Genomic DNA, 21,063 nt, shown 5'->3' on the forward strand with positions numbered 1-21,063 from the left:
CCAAATATGATCTACTCATAGCTTACCTAGGTACGTATGCACATAAGCATAGTTAGGCATTAACCTAAGAGTATTAACCTAGGGATTTAGCATGTAGCATTGCTTATCGAGATTCACACGCATTCGTGCATGTACCTTGGAAATATTAACATTGAATGATGTGCTGTTGTCTATATTCTAACCAAAACGTTGAAAGTTTCAGTGTTGTCAAAGTTGTCGAGACAAAGAAAGTGGATGGGACAATTAAATTGTTGAACGAACTCGATGTGCTATCATCATATGCATCATTTTTAGCGTTGCAGGCTTGTAGCTCCACGGGCCGCACCCAGGCACCTGCACGTAGCGGCGCAAGTGTTACTTCACTAACTTTTAACTACTAGTTAGGTACCAGGTACCTAATCCTAGCTGCCCAGTTGCCTAGCTCGCCGGGCAGCCGCCACTGCCAGCCCTGGAGATCTTTTTTGTCCCGTTACTTGTTCCCACGTAGCTGGCTCGAGAGTCGAACCCCAGATTAAAACCACCACATGTACCCACCTACACCTCTAGGGCGGTAGGGCCACCTACCTATGTACTACAATTGTTACATACCTAACCTAGTACTCATATTACATACCTTCCCTTCCAACCATTATTTTTTCATTATTTTGCCTTTTCATACGGATCATTTTGGGGACAGACTTTCCTGGTCAAAATACCTGATAACTAGTTAGGGAGTTTCGAATCTCACTTGCCAAGGTATTGTGTGAATTGGAACCATCTAAACTCTCAACTCATTACGCACCACTTTATCCATACGGGTTGTTGTTCTTGTGTGAAGATACCACATATATAAAAAGACAGAAAGACAGAACGACAGACAGACAGAAAGAAAGAAAGAAAGAAAGAAAGAAAGAAAAAGAGAAAGAAAGAAAAGAAAAGAAAGGGGGGGCCATACCTCGTTTCTTGGTATCAGATGCCACAACTACAACTTTATCAGAAAACCAGCATGCGATTTGTCCGTACAGTCGCACAAGGTAGCAAGTGAGGCAACCTGACCTGCAGCAGAAAGGCAGAAAGGGAAGGGTAAGGCCTGTCGGGTCGGAGTAGTTCTTCATGGCCTGGGAATGTGAGGATATTGAAGTCAAAGAGGAGAAGAGCGACTACTCGGATGTAGATGAGAATGCATCCACGAGAGATTACAAGCAAACCCGCATCCTAGATGCATGCTCACGCAAGAATATCCACGTTCTCCAATTCCTAGCCGTATCAAGAGGTGGATTCCTCTCCGACGCCATACGTCGCCAAGCATGTAAGTTTCCTGCGGAACATTACCAATTTCCCGGTTTCAAATGGAGATTATGAGGCTCAAGGTTCTTTAACAGGGCCGGTGCTCCTCGGCGTCAATGTGGACGACCATGCGGGAGAAAAGGTGGGATCCGATTCGTGGAAGACGCTTCCGCGACATCGGGACGAGGACCAAGTCAAGCTCGACGTTGACCGAAGCTTCGTATACTACCCAAACGGTACAGCATATCTCATCCTTCCCTTAAACTTTCCTACCTACCTACCTACCTAGGTATATACACAGAGAACTGATCTTACTGGCTAGATGATACTCCGGAGCAACTTGGCCGGAAGAAGTCCGAGCTCTCGGATCTCATCACAGAGGTCCTCAGGCGACAGCCATATCTGTGCTACTTTCAAGGTTACCATGACATCTGTCAGGTATTCCTCCTGGTCTTACCGCCACCCCTACGCGCCACCGCCATGGCGCGCCTATCCGCACTGCGCATCCGCGACTTCATGCTCCCTAATCTGGCGCCTGCCGTCGCACAGCTCAGACTAATCCCAGACATCCTACACGCAGTAGACCCCGCGCTGTGCGCGCACCTGTCTCGGATTGAGCCGTACTTCGCGCTGTCCGACACCCTGACCATGTTTGCGCACAACGTGCAGCACTACAGCGACATCGCCCGTCTCTTTGACGTGCTGCTGGCACGCGAGCAGGTCTTCAGCCTCTATGTATTCGCACAGATCGTCCTGCGCCGCCGCGACGAGCTCTTCGAGCACGATGAGCCCGACATGCTTCACTTCACCCTCTCGAAGCTGCCTGCGGATCTCGACATCGAATCCGTCATAACCGACGCCGCCAGCCTCTTCACCGCCCACCCGCCCGAGACCCTGCGCAGCTGGCGGTGCTCCATCTCGAGCGCCAGCACCCTCAAAACCGCTCGTGACGTCCGCGTATCCGCCGTCCAGGACCTCGCAGATGGACACGCGTACTTCCAGAAGCAGCACAGGGAGCTCCGGTGGGCCGAGACGAAGGAGAAGACCCTCAAGATCGTGTGGGCCAACCGCACCGTCATCATGGCCGTCGTCATCGGCCTCGGCGCCATATACTTCCGCGACGCACCCGTCTGGTCGAAGCTCGCCACGTGGTTGGTTCCAAACGGGTACTTCTAGGATCGGCCCGTGGTTGGGATGACTACCACATGCAGGTACTGCTACTAGACAGAGAGACGGAACGGAACGGGATGTGGAATATTAGAGGCTTATCCGGATAGGGGTATAGAAGGGGCGTATGAACTACTAAGTACTACTACCACTGCCTACCTAACCTATCTGTCAGGTTAGTATTGTGACAGGTAGTTAGTTAGCTGGGTAGTTGGTGTTTGGCTGAGTGAGATATACATACACATCACATCCCAGGCTTGTATCATCATATCATCACACAGACAGCCAACTCACTCATAGATTAGCACACGGGGAGCCTTTGGTCCCCTTTTCTTTTTGTTGTTTTTTCTGAGGGAAGGCTTTGGGGGGGGTTTTTTTTTATGTATTGGAGCTTTGTTTTGTTCTTCTCTTAACATGTACCTACCTAAACTTTTATGTATTGTTAGGTTATTACAAACATTAGACAAGGAGAGGAGGATTGGGAGCTCCAGCCTGGTCATAAACCACATGGCAGGAAACACATCACATGTATGTATGTATGTACTGTAGCATTAAACAATACTATGAACACACGTGCATACCTACCTAATACAAGACACAAGACACAGGACACAAAAAAGGGAGAAAAGAAAAAGTGTCCAGATCAGCCCATGTACGATTCTGACAGGTCAAATTCTTGTACCCGCATTCTCCTTTCAGGCTACTATCTTGAGCCTCAGCCTCAGTACCTAGGTAAGTAAGGAAGTATCTAGGGAGGCAGGTAGGCAAGTAAATAGGTAGTCAGTAATTCAAGCGTGAAGGCGAAGTGATCTCTCACTTACCCACCCACCCATCCATCCCATCCCATCCCCCTATCTACCTACATATATAAATATATCGGTATGTACATAGGTAGGTATCCATCCATTCACCCTCACCCTCACCCTCACCCACAACCCCTCTCCTCCCCAACCTCAACCTCTATATATATATATATGTGGACTGGGTAGGGTACCTAACCTAGGTAGGTTCACTGACCAAGAAGAAGCAAAAAACCACAAGGCCCAAGTCCCAAACAAACCACAACAAACCTCACACAACCTCTTGAAAAGCCGCCTTCAGCCCCTCAAAATGCTCCTGCTCCTCCACAGCCAGCTTGCCATGCGTGTCGCTAATGATCGTAAGAATCAGACTATAGTTATTATAAAGAAAGCGCTCGCGCTTGCGCGTGTCGGTGCCGAACGCAGAGCTGTACTTGGTCAAGAAAGCCTCGACCTCGGTACGCAGACGTCTTAGGCTGGTGACGACGGGCTCGTCGTCGCCGGCCTCGGTGCTGAGGGCCAGGATGCCGTGGAGCAGCTGGCCGAAGCGCTGGGTGCAGACGTGGGGGGCGGCCGAGAGCTTGCTCTGCTCTGACTTGGAGGTGGGGGGGCGGCTGGGCAGGGCCGAGGTTAGCGAGCGCACCGACTCGCAGTGCGCGTTCATGACGTACTGCAGCCGCGGCCACAGCAGCATCGCCGTGCCGTTGATGTAGCCGTCTGCGGCTGGGACTTTGCGCCGCTGGAGCTCGAACTGAAAGTGCTGGTTGAGGCGCACGGCCATGAGGACCCCGATGACGTCGTACGTGTCGGTTATTAGGGTCTTCGTTAGGGTATGGCCTAGCTGGAATGTTGGATCGAAAATGTAGGTAAAATGGCGCGATATGGTAGAATAGTTCAGGGCGGGCGAGAAAAACGAGGCGAGGAAGGTGTATTCGGCCGTCGCGTTATCGATGAGGGCGAGGTTGAAGTTCCGGAAAGGGACTTCGAGGTAGTGAGTAGACTGGTCTTCTTCGGCCAGGTATGAAGAGAGAGCGCTTTGGTTATGGGTGCGAAGAAGGTCGATCCGCCGACCCAAGTTGAAGGCATCGTGAGGTGGGCCAGTAATCTTTGAACTGGAGAGGACAGTGCCTTTCCGAGAGGTGTCCTCATTGCCCAACACATCTGCCTTATCTAGGGAGTGTAGTTTGATCTTTTTGAGGGCGTTCTCGTATCGTGCGAACTGGTTCGCATAATACCATCTCATGGTATTCATATATGCCAGACATATCTCATCAGCCAAGGCTGCGTGGTGCTTATGGAGGAAAGTATAGAGATCTTTGAATTTAAGAAAATTCTGTTGTTGAATTATTTGCGCGTTGATATGCGGTGAACGAAGGGCTTTTATCTGAGCAACGAGAAAGTCTCGTATTCGTTCGATAGCCTTCAGCACCAGTTTCTCTAGCAATGGGCCTAGGTCTTGTAACCCTTTACTGCCTTGTGCGCTCGATATGCTTTTCTTATGCGCAGTGGCTCTCCTATCGATCTCGGCAACAACCCTGACCCAACTCTCATCGATATGACCGTCGGCGATCTTGGAGACTACCGTTGGGGATACACTAATCTCCTCGACCACGGGCCCGAGGCCTTTCTCCACCGCCTTTCGATTTCCTAGCCTCACATTCAGGGCGGTCGATCGTGCTTGCAAAGTCTCAATATCTGCGGACACTGTAGCCAGGTCATTTCGGAAACTCGTTAGGTTGACTTCCACCGAGCCTAATACCTCGTCGCAAGCTCGTATTGATCGGTGTAAATCCTCAAACTTGGTCTTGTCTCGTTCGTCTAACAAGGGGAGATATGAGCATGATGAGCATTATAGGCATAATAAGGACTGTATTCTGGATTCAAAGGGTGCATACATTCTTCAGCTGCCTGCGGTCTATATACACCGACATCGTCTACTGCCGCCTCTTCCGATAATGCCAACTCTCGAATAGATAAACCGCCAAAATCAAAATCAAGCTCGAGATCTTCGGCGGATATCGAGCTGACAGGGCTGTTTACGGGCTTTGTGGCCGTTGCCGTAGATTGTCCATAATTTCCCAAAAGTTTACTGAGAATGTCTTCGGGGTCGGGACCGGTGTATATGGTTTTTGATTCCTTCAAGGCCGAGCCATTAGCCCTCCGGGAAGATGTTAAGAATGAGGAAACCGAAGATTCGGTGGATGCTAACGAAAGCGAGGAGGATCTCGGAGTAATGCCCGGTCGCTGTTGTGATGTGATGTATGGGCCCAAGCCGCTGGGGGTTTTCCGGGGGGCAGGGGAGTAGGAGCGGCTGCCCGGTTGGGAGGAGGATGGTGAAGATGACTGACCGGCAAGCCGATCGAGCCACATGTTCTAAATGTAAAGGAGAGTAAGGTCGGGCTACGAGTTGTACGGCGTCATGACTTGATTAATTAGGTAGATATGGCCCGGATCGGTAAACCAATGACTGGATGGTGTATGGTGTAAACGCGGTTCGATTATCAATGGTCTATCTAATCGAGGTTATATAGATTAGTTGCCTTTTTTTTTTTTAGAAAATTGAAAGCGATTCTCTTCCAAGGTTGGTTCCCTTTCACGATATTAACAGGGTTCTGAGTCAATAAGGTTATTCGTTTGTTCTATTAGGTGCAAGTAGGTAGTTGTCGAGCCTCCCTTCTACCCTAGGTATGTACATGTAGAAAGCAGGCAAGGCCGTGTCACAGCCTCTCCCGAGTCGCACAGAAAAAGACGGTGATTGGCCAAAGCTAAGCTATAGACACATGTCATTGGAAACACGACGTTACCACATCGGGTTAGATTAGTATTCATGCCTAAGGTTGAAAGGAGCAGCATAATCAATCATTGATGTTGAAATGTTGAACAAGCATTGACCTTAATAAGTACCGTATACATAACTACATGTACCTATGCATTTTGATATAAAGTTTAAACATGAAATGTTTGTTCTTTGGTTTTCTTGGTTTTCTTGGTTTTCTGCTTCTTTTTGGACAAGCAGGGGAATCTCTGAATATCTCATTCTACACAGTATACTGTTGAATACTCTGTATGATGCGCCTGCATAATTATATGTATATACTACTAGTAGTACTGTGTAGGGCCTAGCTGGTAGGTGCATACAAGACGCTATAAAGGTCAGAATCCGTCAGATGCTTTACACGTCTGGTAAGAGTACTTCAGCTGTGACTACTACTAGTAGTAAAACTACATAGTGTAGTAGTTAAATCACGGATACCTAGGTTAGGGTACTAGGTACGCTGTGGGTAAAGAATTTAGTGTTCGGTAAGCTACTAGGTACCCTAGATTAGCATAAGATCACCTAAAAAAATGAAATGCTAGACTCAACTAGAGCCCACAAAACATCCACCCCGCCAAACACCTACATAAAAAAATTATTAAAAAAATTGAAGAAATGAAAAGAAAAAAAAAATGATTTTTTGGAAAGACTGCTGGGGTTAAATCGCGGACCTTGAACCAATCAACCTATCAGGTATCGCGTAAACTGTGTGCCCAGTTGATCTTGGAAGAAAAAAAAACCCGTGGATTTTTGCCTTTGACGTCCGTCCCTCCTTACCTCTACTTTTTTTTCTACACCCTACACCCCCTCCTCTTGGATCTTCTTCATTCTTCTCAAAAACCCTCCCCCTCCTTCTACAAATCAAGTCCACCAACTTTCAAAAAGTTTGGTCTTGGACAATTAACTAAGCCATCTGCGCATCTTCCTTTCTCTTCATTTTCCACACCACATCTTTCACTTCGGTCAATCCTTCAACATGGCGGACGAGGTAAGTCTCTGTATTTATCAGGCAGCATTTGTGTCCCTCTTTTTTTATTTATTTTATTTTTTTTTATTTGTAAATTCCTGGGCGATCGCAATGGCGGGCTCGTACTTACACCACCCCGCATCACCGCATCACCGCATCAAGCAGGGTACACGCATCGCCAATGAACCCCGCGATGCTAATGCTAATAATTATATTGACTTCACATATATCTTATTTTGATGGCGTTATTTTATCATTTCCCAAAACCGCACTCTTGTCTCGATTAATTGCTTATTTGTTACTCGTCATAAATATGTTTGCTGACCAAGTTTTTCTTCGCAGTTCGAGATCGACAACCAGGGCGATGCCGGTGCGTCCCAGACCTTCCCTATGCAATGCTCGGCCCTCCGAAAGAACGGTGCCGTTGTCATCAAGGGCCGACCCTGCAAGATTGTGGACATGTCTACCTCCAAGACTGGCAAGCACGGTCACGCCAAGGTCCATCTTGTTGGTATCGACATCTTCACTGGAAAGAAGCTCGAAGAACTGTGCCCTTCCACCCACAACATGGAGGTTCCTGTTGTCAAGACCAAGCAGTACAACTTCGTCAGTATACACATCCATGACTGATTTCGGTCAGTCTTGCCAGTCATGGCGGTAATCTAACCTACCTGGTGTCTAGTCCCACATTGAGGATGGCTTCATTGTCCTCCACGATATAAACACCAGCGAGGAGCGAAGTGACATCAAGCTACCTGAGGGCGACATTGGTAACAAGATTGAGTCCGCTGACGAGAATGGAACCGCTCTTAGTAGGTCTTCGATTAGTTCATTATTACTGGGTATTTCATAATTAACTCTTTTCAGTCATTACGATTCAGTCGGCTATGGGCGAGGAGGCTGCTATCAAGGCCGATGAGCCCAGCCAGAAGGACTAAGTCTCCTGATAGGAGACTTGGGGCCCAAATGGAGGATGTCAGTGGATCGAACTGCGCCATCAAGCCTCTACCAACTTGGACATCACCCAGAGGGGAGATTATCTGAACTAGGAAACTACTAGTTAGGTTCGTACCGGACGCTTATCCATGGCTTATTGTCATGGGGTTTCTGTATGGATGTGTTATCCACGGTGGGGGATCGAGCAGTTACTACGGCAATCCTACGGATATCGCATCTACCCCCATCCCTTTCGATGAACAAAACGATGTGTGTCTGTGGGGATTTCGTGAATCAAGACAGACTTTCTGTTTTATTGGCACTTGACTTGTCTTGTGTGGAATCTATGAAGTTCTCTATTTATATTACGCAACATGATATGTGACATGGTATTCTTGGTCATTGTTCCAAGTTATATGTGATTTGATGATGCAATACACAGAACTTGACAGAAGAACTATTTTTGATAGAATGGCATAAAGCACTGTTTCGTGATGACAGCTTGTGGTCAAATTTTAATCACAGACATGATTTTGACTTCCCTTACTTTGATATGAGTAAATACTATATGCTAGTGAATCTTGTTAGAAGGTTGAATACCTAGGGTATCCTAGGTATAGAGGAAACCTTAGAAATCAAGACGTTATTGTCCAAGTAATCTATTCCTCCTAAGGTTAATTTTAATGGATGTTTGCCCGATTTAACAGTTGCGTGTTTAAAAGTTGGGTATACAAAAAAAAGTAAGAAAAAGAAAAGGAGATCTACGAAGATATGATATATGAGATAAAAATTATATCTTATCGCTAGACCCCCGGTTCTTTCCTCTTCGATATTTTAATGTTTTTCTTCCGCATCTCACGTGAGCCTACTAATATGTTCATTGGATAAAAGATACCTTGGTAATTACGAATTATAGGAACGGTAAACCAAAAAGGGGGGGTAAGGGGGAAAGATGGCACCAACCAAATATCACCGGTTCCGCGACGGTCAGCGTTGCGACGAGTGCGGGGCGCGGCAGTGGTACGCGCAGGACGCGATCCGATACTGCCGTAACGGGCACCGACTTGAAGGGTTCGCGGAGCACGAGGCGGACGAGGACGCCTTCGGGACTCAGGGAAAAGTCTCGCGACGCAAGAAGGAGCCGCGCAAAAAGGTGGCCGTCAAGCTCACCGGCGACGAGGGCAGGGAGCTGTACCTCGAGGCCCTGCAGCTGATCTTGCTCCGCCTGGTCCAGCGCCTCGTGCGGGAGAAGCAGTTTCCTGAGGATTTCGAGGAGATCGTCCGCGCGCTCTGGGCTCTAAGAGTGCGGAACTTGCCGCTTAGGGAGAGCGGGGGTCCGAGGAAGAAGGGGGGGTCCGATGGATATGCTTCGAGCGCGGCGCTAAGTTCCCAGAGCGAGGGGGGCTTCGGGAGTTCGTCTGATTTCGACCTCTCGGATGCGACGACGGCGCCTTGGGCCCCGAGGGCGGGTAGACGCTGGCGTCTGCCGAAGCTGGTGGATACGTTGGCGTTGTGCTATTTGGGCTGTTTGGTACGACGGTTACCGGCTACGATGGCCGACTTTTGCGGCTGGGCACAGAAAGGAGAGTTGGATTATCTTGCGGCGGTATGGCTATAGCCTTGTTCGTAAGAAGTAAGAGTCTAAGTGTGCTAATTATGTCTATTGTAGCTCAACAGCATCCCTCGTAATGTTCGAGACCGTCTTCCGGCGGATTATCACAGGGCCTTGCAGGTTAGGGATCACATCCCTCCGGGTCGACTGCAGACAGCTGTGCAAGAGCTCGTTATATCCTTCAAGGCCAATTTTGACACGGTGTTTCCGCCTCTGAATTATGTGCCTATACTGATCCGGTTCATAACCGACTTGACTCTGCCTAGTAAACACCTATCCACGAGTTGCCGCACAACGGACGTTATGGTAGCTAACCCATTTTGTTAGTCGAACTCTACGTTGCAGTAAAGTGCATTGCCGAGATCCTACAAACGGATTATGCATATCCCACAGAGGGCAGAAAGATTAGGACAATGGAGAACCCAGAGATTCTCTTGATTGCTCTTGTGGTCGTGTCTACAAAACTACTCTATCCACTTGACGGCGTAGAGAGGGCGCCGCGAAGCCGCGAAGATCCGCGAAGCATGAAGGTTGACTGGACAAGATGGCAAGAAATTATGCAAAAAGATACGAACGAGTCATCGGCCAATCTACTGAACGGAGAAGAATACAAGGTCACCTCCGACGATGTGCTCACCATGGACGGGGCGAAGCTGGATGATTTCATGGACTGGTTCGAGAAGATGTGGATAGACGATCATGACCCAAAAAGTATTTTACCTCACGCTAGATTTTATGCTATCCACCTTACCTAGTGATACTGACCCCCATTCTAGCAGCTGAGCGAATCCGAGAGCCATTCGAGAATCAACAACGATCTTCCGAACGAAGTAATCAAAGGGAACAATCAAACGAGGACGGAAGCAGGGATATGGTCCGGCATAGATATGCGGCGTTGAACAGTTCGATGAAGGTCATCGAGCCTGTGTCCAATCCCGAAGATGTAGATGAGGAGGACAGGGAGGATAAGGAGGACAAGGAGGACAAGAAACCAACTCGAGACTGTTGTCTAGTCTGGCGGACCGAGGAAGACCTGCCGGATGCTGCCAAGGCATTCTATAGTAAAGCGGCAGCCCTTGCGGCTATACCGTTGAGTACATTGATGAGAGGTGCTACGCAGGTCGAAAGACGATTAGAGTTATGGTGTATTCAACAGGCAAGGCATACGCAGGATAAGGGGAAGGGGAAGGAGATTGTTATTAGATGATGATGATGATTCAGATAGTCAATATGACGGTTAGAGAAGTACGGAGTATGGATAGTTAGATATTCAGTCAATTAGCCTGACTATCCAGATAATGATACAGTACGTAAGTAGTAGTGTACTCACTGTACTGCGCTAATAAATATGGGTCACATACTGCCTACTACAGTGCCTAGGGTACTTAGCGTAAACCATAAAACCCGCATTCAACATTGAAGTTCAATGCTCTTGAATGTTAAAAATTTGGTGCCCACTCTCAAATCAGCTCAAATCAGGTGACTTTCAATCCACTAGGGTTCGTTTATGGTGGAATTTCAAACCCCCACCAAATTTACAAAGACGACTTCAATCTTTGACTTCTCATCCAACATCAACCTTCACGACGGACAGCAAAAAGTAGGTCAATCCCCATATTGTATACGCCATTTTGACCGTAATGCTAACTAGAATGTCTCTACAGTGCAGATGTAAGCCTCATGCCTTTCCCGCCTTCATCGCCTTGCGCGCGACCAAAGATTTCCGATCAAAACGAATAGCGACTAATGAGGAAAAATATTATAGCTTCGTGAAGACCCTGACGGGCAAGACCATCACCCTCGAGGTGGAGTCTTCCGACACAATCGACAATGTCAAGTCTAAGATCCAAGACAAGGAGGGCATCCCCCCGGATCAACAGCGTCTAATCTTTGCTGGCAAGCAACTCGAGGACGGCCGAACCCTCTCCGACTACAACATCCAGAAGGAGTCCACTCTCCATCTCGTCCTCCGTCTACGTGGTGGTATCATCGAGCCCTCGCTAAAGGCTCTTGCCTCCAAGTTCAACTGCGACAAGATGATCTGCCGCAAGTGCTACGTGAGTTACTCTTCGGTGCCTTCTCATCAGGCGATTCTAGCTAACATTTTCCAAAAGGCCCGCCTCCCCCCCCGTGCCACTAACTGCCGAAAGCGCAAGTGTGGACACACCAACCAGCTACGACCCAAGAAGAAGCTGAAGTAAACGATTCGTCAACTACATGTTCCATCTCTACGGCGTCTTCGGTTTGGGGTCTATCACTATCATGAGCACGCTACGAACGGGTGGAGGATAGATTATTGGCCACTTTCATGTCCCTTTTTCTCCTACGGAAATAGCATACTCTAGTTTAGTGGCAATTGAGTTGCGATGCAAATGAAAAACTTATCCCTACTTAGGCAGGTTCGTGAATGTCTTGAAGTGTGTCGCGGGAACATGATATGGGAATGTGATATAGGAATTAGATGGGTACTTAAGTATCAGTTCCTAGTGGATGATGAGCGTAACGAAATTGTGGTCTATCTTGCCCGTGAGCAGACTTACCACATGCATTACGTATATCTACAGCACATCCATGGATGTATGTAGTGGCGAAGCACTTCATATCAACCTGGCCTCCATGACTGTTTCCAATTCACTGAGCCATTTCTACATTTCAACAAGAGCCTCACTTCAGTCTATTTTTAGGTATCTATTGTCTTTCCCTAAGCCCACATCCGCTGGATGCCTACTATGTCAATACCAGGACATACCGAAAGAAACTCTGGAAACTTGCTGACAAGCTTTAACGTAGTAGATAGGTGCCAAGGTGCCTGGGTAGGGAAGATAGGGATATCAAATCGAAGCCCAGGTTCGTATAGGAGAAGTTCGGGTGTAATGAAAGTAAGCCCCTTCTCCATCCACATTTGCTCAAGGCCTCTTCTCTTTCTCTTGGGTCCTGGATGAGTTAATGGGATATATTAGGTAGGTACTAGGTAGGTAAGTAGCTTAACCCAAGGTACTTGGGTAGCTTTGCCGTTTATCAAGATCAATCGGGAAACACTTCTTGCAGCGCCTGGCTACTTACTTCTGAGCGAGGTCAGCTACCTAACCTGGGTTAGGTAGGTATGTATGTGTGTATGTACGAAGCACGAGTTGTGTGTCTGGACTAAGGGTAACATCACTGGAGGCGTTACATGTGGCTAACCTAGGTGGCTAGGTACGTCGCTCCCATTGCAGCAGTCCGCTTGTAGGGGTGCTCGGTAGGTGTCTAGGTGCCTAGGCAAGGGGCTCTCGTCCCATTGCTTTACTGCCTATACTGTTTTTTTATTTTCGGGGCGTCGTCTTAACGATGCTCTCTCCCTAGGTTAGTATGTTGCAACTACCAAGGGGGTGTGGGACTATAGGTTAATCCCTCTGGTTGCTCAGTCACGGCATATGTGGTATAGGTAGCAATGTGGTCGTTTAATCTATGGTGTTTTATCTAAAGTTTGAAAAATTATATATAACTATATATATAAATATGTTTGTTAGGCCATATGAGGCCACACCTGAAGCTATCATCAACCTTACTGCAGCCACCTGAGTCTCCTTTCCCAACCACCGGCCGCTGGCCCTGATGGTAGCAGTGGCCTATTGGTTGCCGCTCTAACCACTGGTAGCCCCTGTACACGCCGGCGTTGTGTGTTCAGCTGCTCGTTAGGTAGCTCACAAGGCCAGGGTTATAAAGTATCAAAGACTAGACATGTTAAGGAGAGCTCCTGAAAGAGATATTAAACACAGTTACCTAAAAGAGGACACATAGATGAGGTTATATCGAGGATCAACATCAATGATTGAATTCAAATACATAGTAATTATACATGTCATGTGACCATCCTAATTCGTTGCTTCAAGTTATATACCAGCGTGACATGTATTAACCGGGGTCCATAGTACTAATCTGGGAAGACAGGGATCATGTTACATACATAGTACTAGGTACATTTGATGTAACCTTGAACCTTGGAACATACATAATCAATTGCTATTCAATGTTGAAGTTATTAGGACACATGCACCTAACATCTACATACCTACATGCATCAATGATATGTATGTATTGATAGTACATTCAAGATAACATTCACCATACCTATACCTACCCGAGGTATCCAGGTGTATAATAATTACTTGAAGACGATAGAAAACGAAATAAAGGCAAAGACAAAAAACAAAAATGGCGAACGCAGGCTACGATGCCGTTGTAGACGTTGATGACGAGGTTTGCTTTTTCCTGTTGCTAGCTATTCCCGACTTTCGTTTTTGTTCAGCACAGACAGCTAACAACACATCCTCTAAAGGGCGACCTCGGCCACACCGACTTGCAAGAAGACCTCGAATTCCACAACTCCAACTTCAACTTCACCGAGCCGCAAACACGAAAAGGTGCGCCGTCTGCCGGCCATACCGGCCCTGGCCTGCCACCCCCCGCGACCGCCGCCTCCTCCTCCGGCTCCTCGAAGCGCTACCTCTGGACCCTGTCCTTTTACGCCCAGTACTTCGACGTCGACACCTCCTCCGTGCTGTCCCGCTGCTGGGCTGCGCTGTACCCACGAGCCAACTTTCTCGACGTGCTCGAAGGGAACCCCGATCTATACGGTCCTTTCTGGATCGCTACTACTGTTGTTCTCATCCTATTCCTCGGCGGCACCATTAGTCAGTATTTGTCCAGCACGGGACAGGGCCCGTTTGCATACGACTTTAAGCTGTTAAGCGGTACGTACCGGTCTGGATTATGACACACAACTTATACGGGAAATATCTATATATGTATAATGTACTAATATAATGAAAAACATATTAGGCGCCGCCGGTCTAATCTACGGCTACACCATCGTCATCCCCGTCGTCCTCTTCGGCGCGCTGCGCTACTTCGGCTCCGAGTCGGCCAACCTTCTCGAATGCTGGGCGCTCTACGGCTACTCCAACCTGATCTGGATTCCCGTCGCTCTTATCAGCTGGTCGCCCATCACCATCCTCAACTGGGTCTTCGTCGGCGTCGGATTCGGCCTCAGCGTTGCCTTCCTTCTGCGCAACCTATACCCCGTGCTCAGCGCCACCGACCGCCAAACCAGCAAGATCCTGCTCATCCTCGTTGTTGCCCTCCACGCGGGCCTCGCCATCGCGATCAAGGTCCTGTTCTTCGCCACCGGAAGCCCCGTCGCTGGGAGCCCGGTGGGCGATACTCCGCCCGCTGCAGGAGGCGATCAGCCACCTGCTGGTGACAGCCCCCCTAGATTCTTCTAATGGGAAGAACATGCACCTAGGCAGGCAGGTATGGTTATCGAAAAGGAAGGAGTGTTGTCCGAGACAACAATATTACGGGAGTTAGTCCACATTGCAGGCTGAGAAAAGGGGAAGTGAGGGAGCGCAATATCATGGCTTTCCTGGCGTTTTGGGGTGGGAGTGGAGGATCTTAAGCGATGGTGCTGTGTTGTACACTAACTAGGTAGCTGACATATCTTTCTATTTTTAATGTATCATGAAGTAAACTTCTAGACATTCTTTACTTTTGCTTTTCTGTTATGATTTCGGGACTTAAAATTCTTTTTATTCTTTTTATTCTTTTCTTCGATACTCTATACACAGGCATATAGTAGTAGAGATAGGTAGGTAGGTAGGGAACCTCAAACTACACCTACACCTAGGGACGCACCCTACCCCCCCCTAATCACCTCTCAACCTTGCCCCCCCTCTCCACCCAGTCCAACCAGCTCCCGGGGTACTCGCCCACATTGACAAAGCCCGCCTCGCGCGCGATCTGCGCCGCCGCCCGACTGCGCACCCCCGCCTTGCAGTAGAACACCAGCTGCGGCAGACCGTCGTCGTCCCGCCGACTATCGTTCCGGCCGTCGTTCCGCTCCTCGGCGTTGGTCTTGGCGGGCTGCTCGAACCCGTACCGGTCCAGGAACTCGTCCGCCGGCAGGTGCAGGCTGTCGGGCGCGCTGACGATGGGAATGTTCACGGCCCCTGGGATCCGCCCGGTCTGCGCCAGCTCGGAGGGCTCGCGGGTGTCGATGAGGAGGACTTTGGGGGGGCTGGGGTCGCTGTCGCTGTCGCTGTCGGAGGGGGGGGAGATGGCGGCGTTGATCTGGTGGTGGTGGTGGTGGTGGTTAGTTGTACCCAGGCTAGCTAGCTAAGGTTTGGTGGGCAGGTGGGTAGGCAGGTGGATGATGGGTAGAGTAGTCATACGCACCTCCTCGAAACTCCATATCCGATTACCGCTTCCACTCCCCCCCACTGCCGAGCCCGACGACCACCGCAGCTGTTGTCCCGCCCTGCTACCGGTACCGCTAGTGGTGTGTCTCGGTGCGGCGAGGATGTTGCGCTGCTGCCGCAACAACAACACCGTCGCTGGCCCTCGGGATGCGGAGGCGGAGGCGGTGCTAAGCGCAGCGGCGCGAGGGGCCACAGCCGCCGCCGCTACTCGAACCGTGGTGCTTGTGCTGCCGCGCAACGGAGCGCTTAGAGCGAGTCGTCTCGTCGCCATTTATTTGTCTCGGTTGATGTTTATTATTATTTTCCCCAAGGACAAGACAAGACGAAACAACAAAAAGGGGAAAAAAAAAAAAAAAAAAGTAAGAAGCGAGACGGACGAGTAAGGATTGCGCTAATAAACGGGGTCTGTTGTAAAAGGTATGTATGTACCTTGGGTAGGTACTGTAGATACGGCTCTTTTGTGTGAAGGTGAAAGTTCAAGTTGAAACCTCGGAATACATATGCAAGTTATGTAGTCAACTATTCGTACCTACATACATATAGTACGTATGTATTACATAATACCAGAACTTCTAGAACTTCGGCGGGTAGAAAGAACTAATAGTTATTGAGCTTTGGGATTGGTTGGCTGTTTGGTTGGTGAATCGTAGCTTGTGATGTCACAATTAAGCGCTAGACATGTATTGTATATGCAGTGTAAAACACATCAATACATCCATACGACTAACATCCATCATTGATGGTTGCCTATATGTACCAAGCATACTAACCTTAGTAGTAGGTAATTCTCACTTCCTACATAACTTCTGAGCCTTACATCTCAACTTCGAAAATTCAACTCTTTCCCTTTCAATATCATTACACATTTTTTCTTCAAAAACCCTTAATGTTATCATCGTCTTAGCGATATCATTCGGTACATATAGTCGCCGTTTATATTACATCTATTTCAACATCGACCATATCTGACATCGTGAGACTCTCCACCAATACCCGCCCATACCACCCATAAGGTACCTTGGTTTAGGCAACGGTAGTCTTCACTCATTCTTCAAAAAACTTCGGTCTGATTCAGCTGTTACTATGGATATCCTTGTTGTCGGTGGCGTCGACATATCCTCAGCAATAACCCATATGCAAGACCATCATTACTATTAATATTGTTATTCTACGATTCATGTCTTTCGTAACCTCAAGCCTACGTCTGGCTTCATTTTTTACCACTTTCTCTCTTTAAACGTTAGGGGGCAGTCGTCCTGATAACCTCGTTAGTTTCAACAGTAATCACCATATCAAATAATACGAGACACATACCTTAGGGAATATGGTAGCAAAGACCTTGATTTCGTCCGACTCAGGAGTGGCGTGATGCTCCCAGTCGAGCTGAATCGAAGCCTTTCCGATCATGAGCGCCAAGTTGAGCTGAGCATACTGCTGACCAAGGCAGTAGTGAGGTCCAGTGCCAAATACAAGATAGTTCTTGGCACCCTTCTCTTCCGCGTCGCCAGTGTAGTATCGTTCAGGGTCAAACTCGTCGGGGTTCTCATAGACTTCAGGGTCGCGCAGCGCCATATACGTAGTCGGGATGACCATGGCACCCTTGGGGACAGTATAGGTGGGAGTGACGGGGAAGGCTTTCTTGGTCTTGTAAGGGACCATGATAACTGGTGGGCGCCATCGCAGAAGCTCTCTGACAACTGCACGGGTATAGGTCATCGACTCGAGCTGATCCAGGTTCACGGGTGCATAGATATCGCCGTTGCGCACACGGTAGTTCTCCTCTCGGACTCTGTCTAGAACGTCGGGTCGGTTGGCCAAAATCTGGAACAAATTGGTGGCAGCGCTCGACGTAGCATCCTGCGAGGCGAAGAGGAACGTAAAGAGGGTTCGCGAGATCTCCATATCGCTAAAGTCGCGCAACAGAGGAGATGGCTTCACAAGGTCTTCAGTGGAAAGGCCCTTTTCGGTTGCTTCCCTCCACTTCTTCGAGGCGATCATGTCCTTAATCCAGGCGTCCATGATGCAAGTGATCTCACCGCCAGCCGCCATACGAACCTTGGACTTGGCAGCGCACTTGGCAAGCTCATCCATTACCATTTCCGCGGCCTTCTTGCCGTACCAGGTTCTGGTGTAGGGAATGATGACGGGGAAGTTGACAAGATCAAGAGCAGCAGTTACCAAGTAATAGTCATCGGCAATCTTTTTCAATGCGGAATCCGGCATATAGTACCCAGCGAAGGTTCGAAGGGAGACGGTGCACATGAGCTCGCGGAATTCGTGCATAAAAGGGAGAGGCTTGCCTTCGGCCTCCTTGGTGATGCTGAGGAACCTAGCGAAATACGTCTTGTAGACAGCCTCCTGTCCAGGCAAGTAGCACTCGAGGGCCTTACGGGTGAAGAGGCCATTTAGACCCTTGCGGTAGTCAACGTGGGCCTTTCCATCCAGGAACACCCAGCTATCCTCTCCGAGAATTTTAGTAGCGATGTCAACAACACATGGCTTGACATATGTTGGGGAGTTGAAGACTTTTCGGGCCAGGTCGCGAGTGGAAGCAATGACAACAAATCTGAGAAATCCGAGATTAATAACGCGAACAGAACAGTGGATATTCAGGTTGGGAACGTACTTGTGAAAGATCGAAACGCAGCTCAAAGGTCCACTCTGCCACTTCTGCAAATACCCTTCAAACTTGGGGTTCATTGACTCTAGGAAGGGTCCCATAAAGGGGAGTTTGAACCACGGGCCGACGATATTACCCTTGTGCATAAAATAGCTGACTATAATTTTTTGAAAAGAACTTGGTCAGCGTATTCAATTCCGTCTAGCTCATATGAGCTATCGAGAAAAAGATAATTCAACATACTTTGGTCATATGCGATGGCTAAGGCGACGATAGTCCACACCCATGTCATGAAAGTAGCATTGGCGATGGTCTCGAACACTTGGTCAACCTGAGGAGGCAGGTTACCAGCCGCGAGCTTGAAGTCCGCCAGGGGCGAGGTAAAACTCGTGGCGTTTGCAGCCATGATGACCGCAGTTACTCGTCGAGTCGACTTGACTTGGTCTTAAAAAGGAGACAAGCCAGCTGATCAAGGGTTCGCGTCGCAAACTATTACTGATTTGCAGATATTTGTTTGTAGGATAAAGAATATTGTGTAAGAAGCCTCAAAAACCACCTCTAAGAGAGAGTTAGGTGGTAGAGGATATTAGGAGATAAGAGAAGGAGGACGACCCTTCAAGATGGAGAGGAAGTTGACGTGAAGGGAGGGTGAAGAGGATAAAAGAAGGCGAAGAGAAGCAAGCAAGAGTAAGTGCGAAGAAGTGGATATATCGCAGGGAATCCACTAAATTTTGTTGATTGAGATTATTTGATTATTTGATTATTTGATTATCAGAGAACCCTCTTAATTGTACTAACCCCTGCATGGCTGTTTAAAAAATGCAGGCACGCTATGACTTGGACTAAACCAGTCAGGTACATTATCTACTTTGTACCTTTTAACTACATGTATGTACCTCTAAGGAGTCTAAGCTCTAGCCGTAGTATCTTACCGATAATAACCTAGTCACGAATATTTCTATATCCATAAATTCTACATAACCAGCCTATCTTTCACCTCTCATAGGCCACACTGCCCACAGACGAGCCCGGGAGATCTGCAAGCTGTTCCTGCTGATGCAAAAGAACTTGCCATAACATACCTAATTAAGCAAGTTACCATGCACCGCTTACACAGATACATCATCATGGTACTTGGGGTACTATGCATGTACATGTCTACTTTTCCGTAATGGTTAAATGTTCAGCATTGTTACATCCTATGTAGGTCTGGCGGTTTCAATTGACTCTTGGGAGTCTTGGGAGTTCTTACTCAAAACTCTACGCCGTATTACATACATATGCGTCTAGAATCTAGTGTCGCTGGGGTATTTGGCTAACTATGTATTAGTCAACTCCAACTGGAAGATGTCTCCGATGTCGATAACGGGAACTGCGCTACATGCCTACAATGTAGGGTAATACTAGGTATACATCCTTCTATCGTGCCCAGTGATGTAGTACATGTATGTAATTACTAGGTACACAAACATTTGTAGGTACAGCGGGAGATACAGCGTGTCAGCGGCCCAGCGGGAGCTATCTTTCGATTGGCAAATTGGAGAGACAGAAAAAGAAAAGAAAAAGGAACGATGATTTCCTATATCAGGTCATTTACGTACGAACTTTTCCAGACCAGGTTGGTGCGATATCAGATCAGTCCATTCCACACAAGGCATTGTTGAAAGAAGAAGGAAAAGGAAAAAGGAACAAAAAAAAAAAAAAAAAAAAAGCACCCCAGTTTGAGAATGATGCAATGCATGTCAACCGCGGTCGAAGGTTGTTCAATGTTATGACCAAATTGGGTGCCGTTGCTTACCAATTGGCCAATCGAGAGCCCTGCATGCCTTCTCAAATTCCCTTTTCCCTTTTCCCTTTCCCGCCATTCACCGCTTCTGGATCCGCGGGGCAAAGAAAGCCAAATACGAATACGACGGCTTAAGTCCGGGTTTGAGCAAGAAAGCCTGCGCTAATACTTTCTAATGTGGCATAAGTACCTAATTGACAAGGGGGGGGTCTTGGTTTTTTTGTCTGTTTTGAAATTCAGGAAATAGGAAATGGGAATAGGGGTTAAAAGTTATCGCGAATATGCATATATACATACATATGACTCTACATATGACCTCGGTTATATAAATACATACATACTTTTTAAGATTTTAAATTTTAAGCGTAAAAATAAAGGAGATCCTCCGATACGCTTTTCCACGATCTAATTCCCTTCCTAATCAAGGCTATATAATGCGGCGTTATTTGTGATTGATTGGCTATGATTTGATAGAAATAAGATACCCTCTATACGAATACCATGTTGAAATTGCCTACCTTGGGCTGCTAGGTAAGAAGTACTAAGAACGAATAACTTTCCACAAAAGACTTCAAGGCTGATCAAGGGGTCAAAGAGAAAAAAAAAATATAGGGATAAGATTAAACTGCTAGTCTGCTAGTCTGCCAGTCTTTCAATATTTCATGACAATTATCATCCATAATGGATCTGCTATGGAATAGGCTTCACCTAGCACCTATGCAGGTATTCCGGGCCGAAGGCACGCCACTTTCTCGGTATCCTAAGCCCAATTGCGAACTTATGTACGCTACGCCCCCCCTGCCGGGCTCACGAGTTACCGGTGGGCTTACAGTAGCTTAGTGTAAAGAAACTAATAAC

At 47.9% G+C, this 21,063-nt stretch overlaps 8 protein-coding genes across 8 annotated transcripts; 5 read left to right on the forward strand and 3 right to left on the reverse strand.

The window, feature by feature from the left end:
• Positions 1-491: 491 nt before the first annotated feature.
• On the forward strand, positions 492-3,017 carry GGS25DRAFT_495279 (uncharacterized protein). The gene is made up of 3 exons (XM_049261426.1): positions 492-1,288; positions 1,362-1,502; positions 1,589-3,017. Exons 1-3 carry the CDS (start codon positions 1,093-1,095, stop codon positions 2,440-2,442), a joined length of 1,191 nt encoding a protein of 396 aa, XP_049115721.1. The 5' UTR covers positions 492-1,092; the 3' UTR covers positions 2,443-3,017.
• Positions 3,018-3,068: 51 nt separating this feature from the next.
• On the reverse strand, positions 3,069-5,928 carry GGS25DRAFT_495281 (Vps52-domain-containing protein). Its single transcript, XM_049261427.1, has 2 exons — positions 5,129-5,928; positions 3,069-5,051 (listed from the first exon to the last, which is right to left on the reverse strand). Exons 1-2 carry the CDS (start codon positions 5,601-5,603, stop codon positions 3,505-3,507), a joined length of 2,022 nt encoding a protein of 673 aa, XP_049115722.1. The 5' UTR covers positions 5,604-5,928; the 3' UTR covers positions 3,069-3,504.
• Positions 5,929-6,603: 675 nt separating this feature from the next.
• On the forward strand, positions 6,604-8,657 carry GGS25DRAFT_495283 (translation initiation factor eIF5A). Its single transcript, XM_049261428.1, has 4 exons — positions 6,604-7,036; positions 7,358-7,621; positions 7,698-7,827; positions 7,883-8,657. The coding sequence occupies exons 1-4, from the start codon at positions 7,025-7,027 to the stop codon at positions 7,951-7,953; spliced, it is 477 nt and encodes a 158-aa protein (XP_049115723.1). The 5' UTR covers positions 6,604-7,024; the 3' UTR covers positions 7,954-8,657.
• A 108-nt stretch (positions 8,658-8,765) lies between these two features.
• GGS25DRAFT_495285 (uncharacterized protein) lies at positions 8,766-10,969 on the forward strand. The gene is made up of 4 exons (XM_049261429.1): positions 8,766-9,557; positions 9,621-9,828; positions 9,891-10,274; positions 10,340-10,969. Exons 1-4 carry the CDS (start codon positions 8,904-8,906, stop codon positions 10,768-10,770), a joined length of 1,677 nt encoding a protein of 558 aa, XP_049115724.1. The 5' UTR covers positions 8,766-8,903; the 3' UTR covers positions 10,771-10,969.
• Positions 10,944-11,847, forward strand: GGS25DRAFT_328393 (uncharacterized protein). The gene is made up of 4 exons (XM_049257879.1): positions 10,944-11,163; positions 11,228-11,234; positions 11,329-11,620; positions 11,678-11,847. Coding segments are annotated over exons 1-4 (387 nt in total). The 5' UTR covers positions 10,944-11,162; the 3' UTR covers positions 11,765-11,847.
• Positions 11,848-13,490: 1,643 nt separating this feature from the next.
• On the forward strand, positions 13,491-15,083 carry GGS25DRAFT_495293 (Yip1-domain-containing protein). The gene is made up of 3 exons (XM_049261430.1): positions 13,491-13,802; positions 13,882-14,296; positions 14,385-15,083. The coding sequence occupies exons 1-3, from the start codon at positions 13,758-13,760 to the stop codon at positions 14,825-14,827; spliced, it is 903 nt and encodes a 300-aa protein (XP_049115726.1). The 5' UTR covers positions 13,491-13,757; the 3' UTR covers positions 14,828-15,083.
• Positions 15,084-16,228, reverse strand: GGS25DRAFT_495294 (Rhodanese-like protein). The gene is made up of 2 exons (XM_049261431.1): positions 15,777-16,228; positions 15,084-15,671 (listed from the first exon to the last, which is right to left on the reverse strand). The coding sequence occupies exons 1-2, from the start codon at positions 16,068-16,070 to the stop codon at positions 15,252-15,254; spliced, it is 714 nt and encodes a 237-aa protein (XP_049115727.1). The 5' UTR covers positions 16,071-16,228; the 3' UTR covers positions 15,084-15,251.
• A 275-nt stretch (positions 16,229-16,503) lies between these two features.
• GGS25DRAFT_495298 (cytochrome P450 61) lies at positions 16,504-19,370 on the reverse strand. Its single transcript, XM_049261432.1, has 4 exons — positions 18,663-19,370; positions 18,426-18,576; positions 17,114-18,365; positions 16,504-17,055 (listed from the first exon to the last, which is right to left on the reverse strand). Exons 1-4 carry the CDS (start codon positions 18,823-18,825, stop codon positions 17,017-17,019), a joined length of 1,605 nt encoding a protein of 534 aa, XP_049115728.1. The 5' UTR covers positions 18,826-19,370; the 3' UTR covers positions 16,504-17,016.
• Positions 19,371-21,063: the final 1,693 nt, after the last annotated feature.

This window comes from Hypoxylon fragiforme, assembly GCF_022984875.1.
Source record: "Hypoxylon fragiforme strain CBS 206.31 chromosome Unknown GGS25scaffold_6, whole genome shotgun sequence".
NCBI classification, from domain to species: domain Eukaryota; kingdom Fungi; phylum Ascomycota; class Sordariomycetes; order Xylariales; family Hypoxylaceae; genus Hypoxylon; species Hypoxylon fragiforme.

What these genes read in the sequence shown, in the direction of transcription:
- GGS25DRAFT_328393 (XM_049257879.1), top strand. An exon ending in TGATCTGCCGCAAGTGCTAC is followed by an intron (nt 11,621 to 11,677) that starts GTGAGTTACTCT and finishes ATTTTCCAAAAG; the next exon opens with GCCCGCCTCCCCCCCCGTGC.
- GGS25DRAFT_495285 (XM_049261429.1), top strand. Translation starts at nt 8,904, where the DNA reads ATGGCACCAACCAAATATCACCGGTTCCGCGACGGTCAGCGTTGCGAC. An exon ending in AACCGACTTGACTCTGCCTA is followed by an intron (nt 9,829 to 9,890) that starts GTAAACACCTAT and finishes CCATTTTGTTAG; the next exon opens with TCGAACTCTACGTTGCAGTA. An exon ending in AGACGATCATGACCCAAAAA is followed by an intron (nt 10,275 to 10,339) that starts GTATTTTACCTC and finishes CCCCCATTCTAG; the next exon opens with CAGCTGAGCGAATCCGAGAG.
- GGS25DRAFT_495283 (XM_049261428.1), top strand. An exon ending in AGACCAAGCAGTACAACTTC is followed by an intron (nt 7,622 to 7,697) that starts GTCAGTATACAC and finishes CCTGGTGTCTAG; the next exon opens with TCCCACATTGAGGATGGCTT. An exon ending in CGAGAATGGAACCGCTCTTA is followed by an intron (nt 7,828 to 7,882) that starts GTAGGTCTTCGA and finishes AACTCTTTTCAG; the next exon opens with TCATTACGATTCAGTCGGCT.
- GGS25DRAFT_495293 (XM_049261430.1), top strand. Translation starts at nt 13,758, where the DNA reads ATGGCGAACGCAGGCTACGATGCCGTTGTAGACGTTGATGACGAG. An exon ending in TTGTAGACGTTGATGACGAG is followed by an intron (nt 13,803 to 13,881) that starts GTTTGCTTTTTC and finishes CATCCTCTAAAG; the next exon opens with GGCGACCTCGGCCACACCGA. An exon ending in CGACTTTAAGCTGTTAAGCG is followed by an intron (nt 14,297 to 14,384) that starts GTACGTACCGGT and finishes AAAACATATTAG; the next exon opens with GCGCCGCCGGTCTAATCTAC.
- GGS25DRAFT_495294 (XM_049261431.1), bottom strand. Translation starts at nt 16,070, where the DNA reads ATGGCGACGAGACGACTCGCTCTAAGCGCTCCGTTGCGCGGCAGCACA. An exon ending in GGATATGGAGTTTCGAGGAG is followed by an intron (nt 15,672 to 15,776) that starts GTGCGTATGACT and finishes CACCACCACCAG; the next exon opens with ATCAACGCCGCCATCTCCCC.
- GGS25DRAFT_495279 (XM_049261426.1), top strand. Translation starts at nt 1,093, where the DNA reads ATGGCCTGGGAATGTGAGGATATTGAAGTCAAAGAGGAGAAGAGCGAC. An exon ending in CGCCATACGTCGCCAAGCAT is followed by an intron (nt 1,289 to 1,361) that starts GTAAGTTTCCTG and finishes GTTCTTTAACAG; the next exon opens with GGCCGGTGCTCCTCGGCGTC. An exon ending in CTTCGTATACTACCCAAACG is followed by an intron (nt 1,503 to 1,588) that starts GTACAGCATATC and finishes CTTACTGGCTAG; the next exon opens with ATGATACTCCGGAGCAACTT.
- GGS25DRAFT_495298 (XM_049261432.1), bottom strand. Translation starts at nt 18,825, where the DNA reads ATGGCTGCAAACGCCACGAGTTTTACCTCGCCCCTGGCGGACTTCAAG. An exon ending in AGCCATCGCATATGACCAAA is followed by an intron (nt 18,577 to 18,662) that starts GTATGTTGAATT and finishes AAAAAATTATAG; the next exon opens with TCAGCTATTTTATGCACAAG. An exon ending in TTGCTACCATATTCCCTAAG is followed by an intron (nt 17,056 to 17,113) that starts GTATGTGTCTCG and finishes CGAGGTTATCAG; the next exon opens with GACGACTGCCCCCTAACGTT.
- GGS25DRAFT_495281 (XM_049261427.1), bottom strand. Translation starts at nt 5,603, where the DNA reads ATGTGGCTCGATCGGCTTGCCGGTCAGTCATCTTCACCATCCTCCTCC. An exon ending in ACCGCAGGCAGCTGAAGAAT is followed by an intron (nt 5,052 to 5,128) that starts GTATGCACCCTT and finishes TCCCCTTGTTAG; the next exon opens with ACGAACGAGACAAGACCAAG.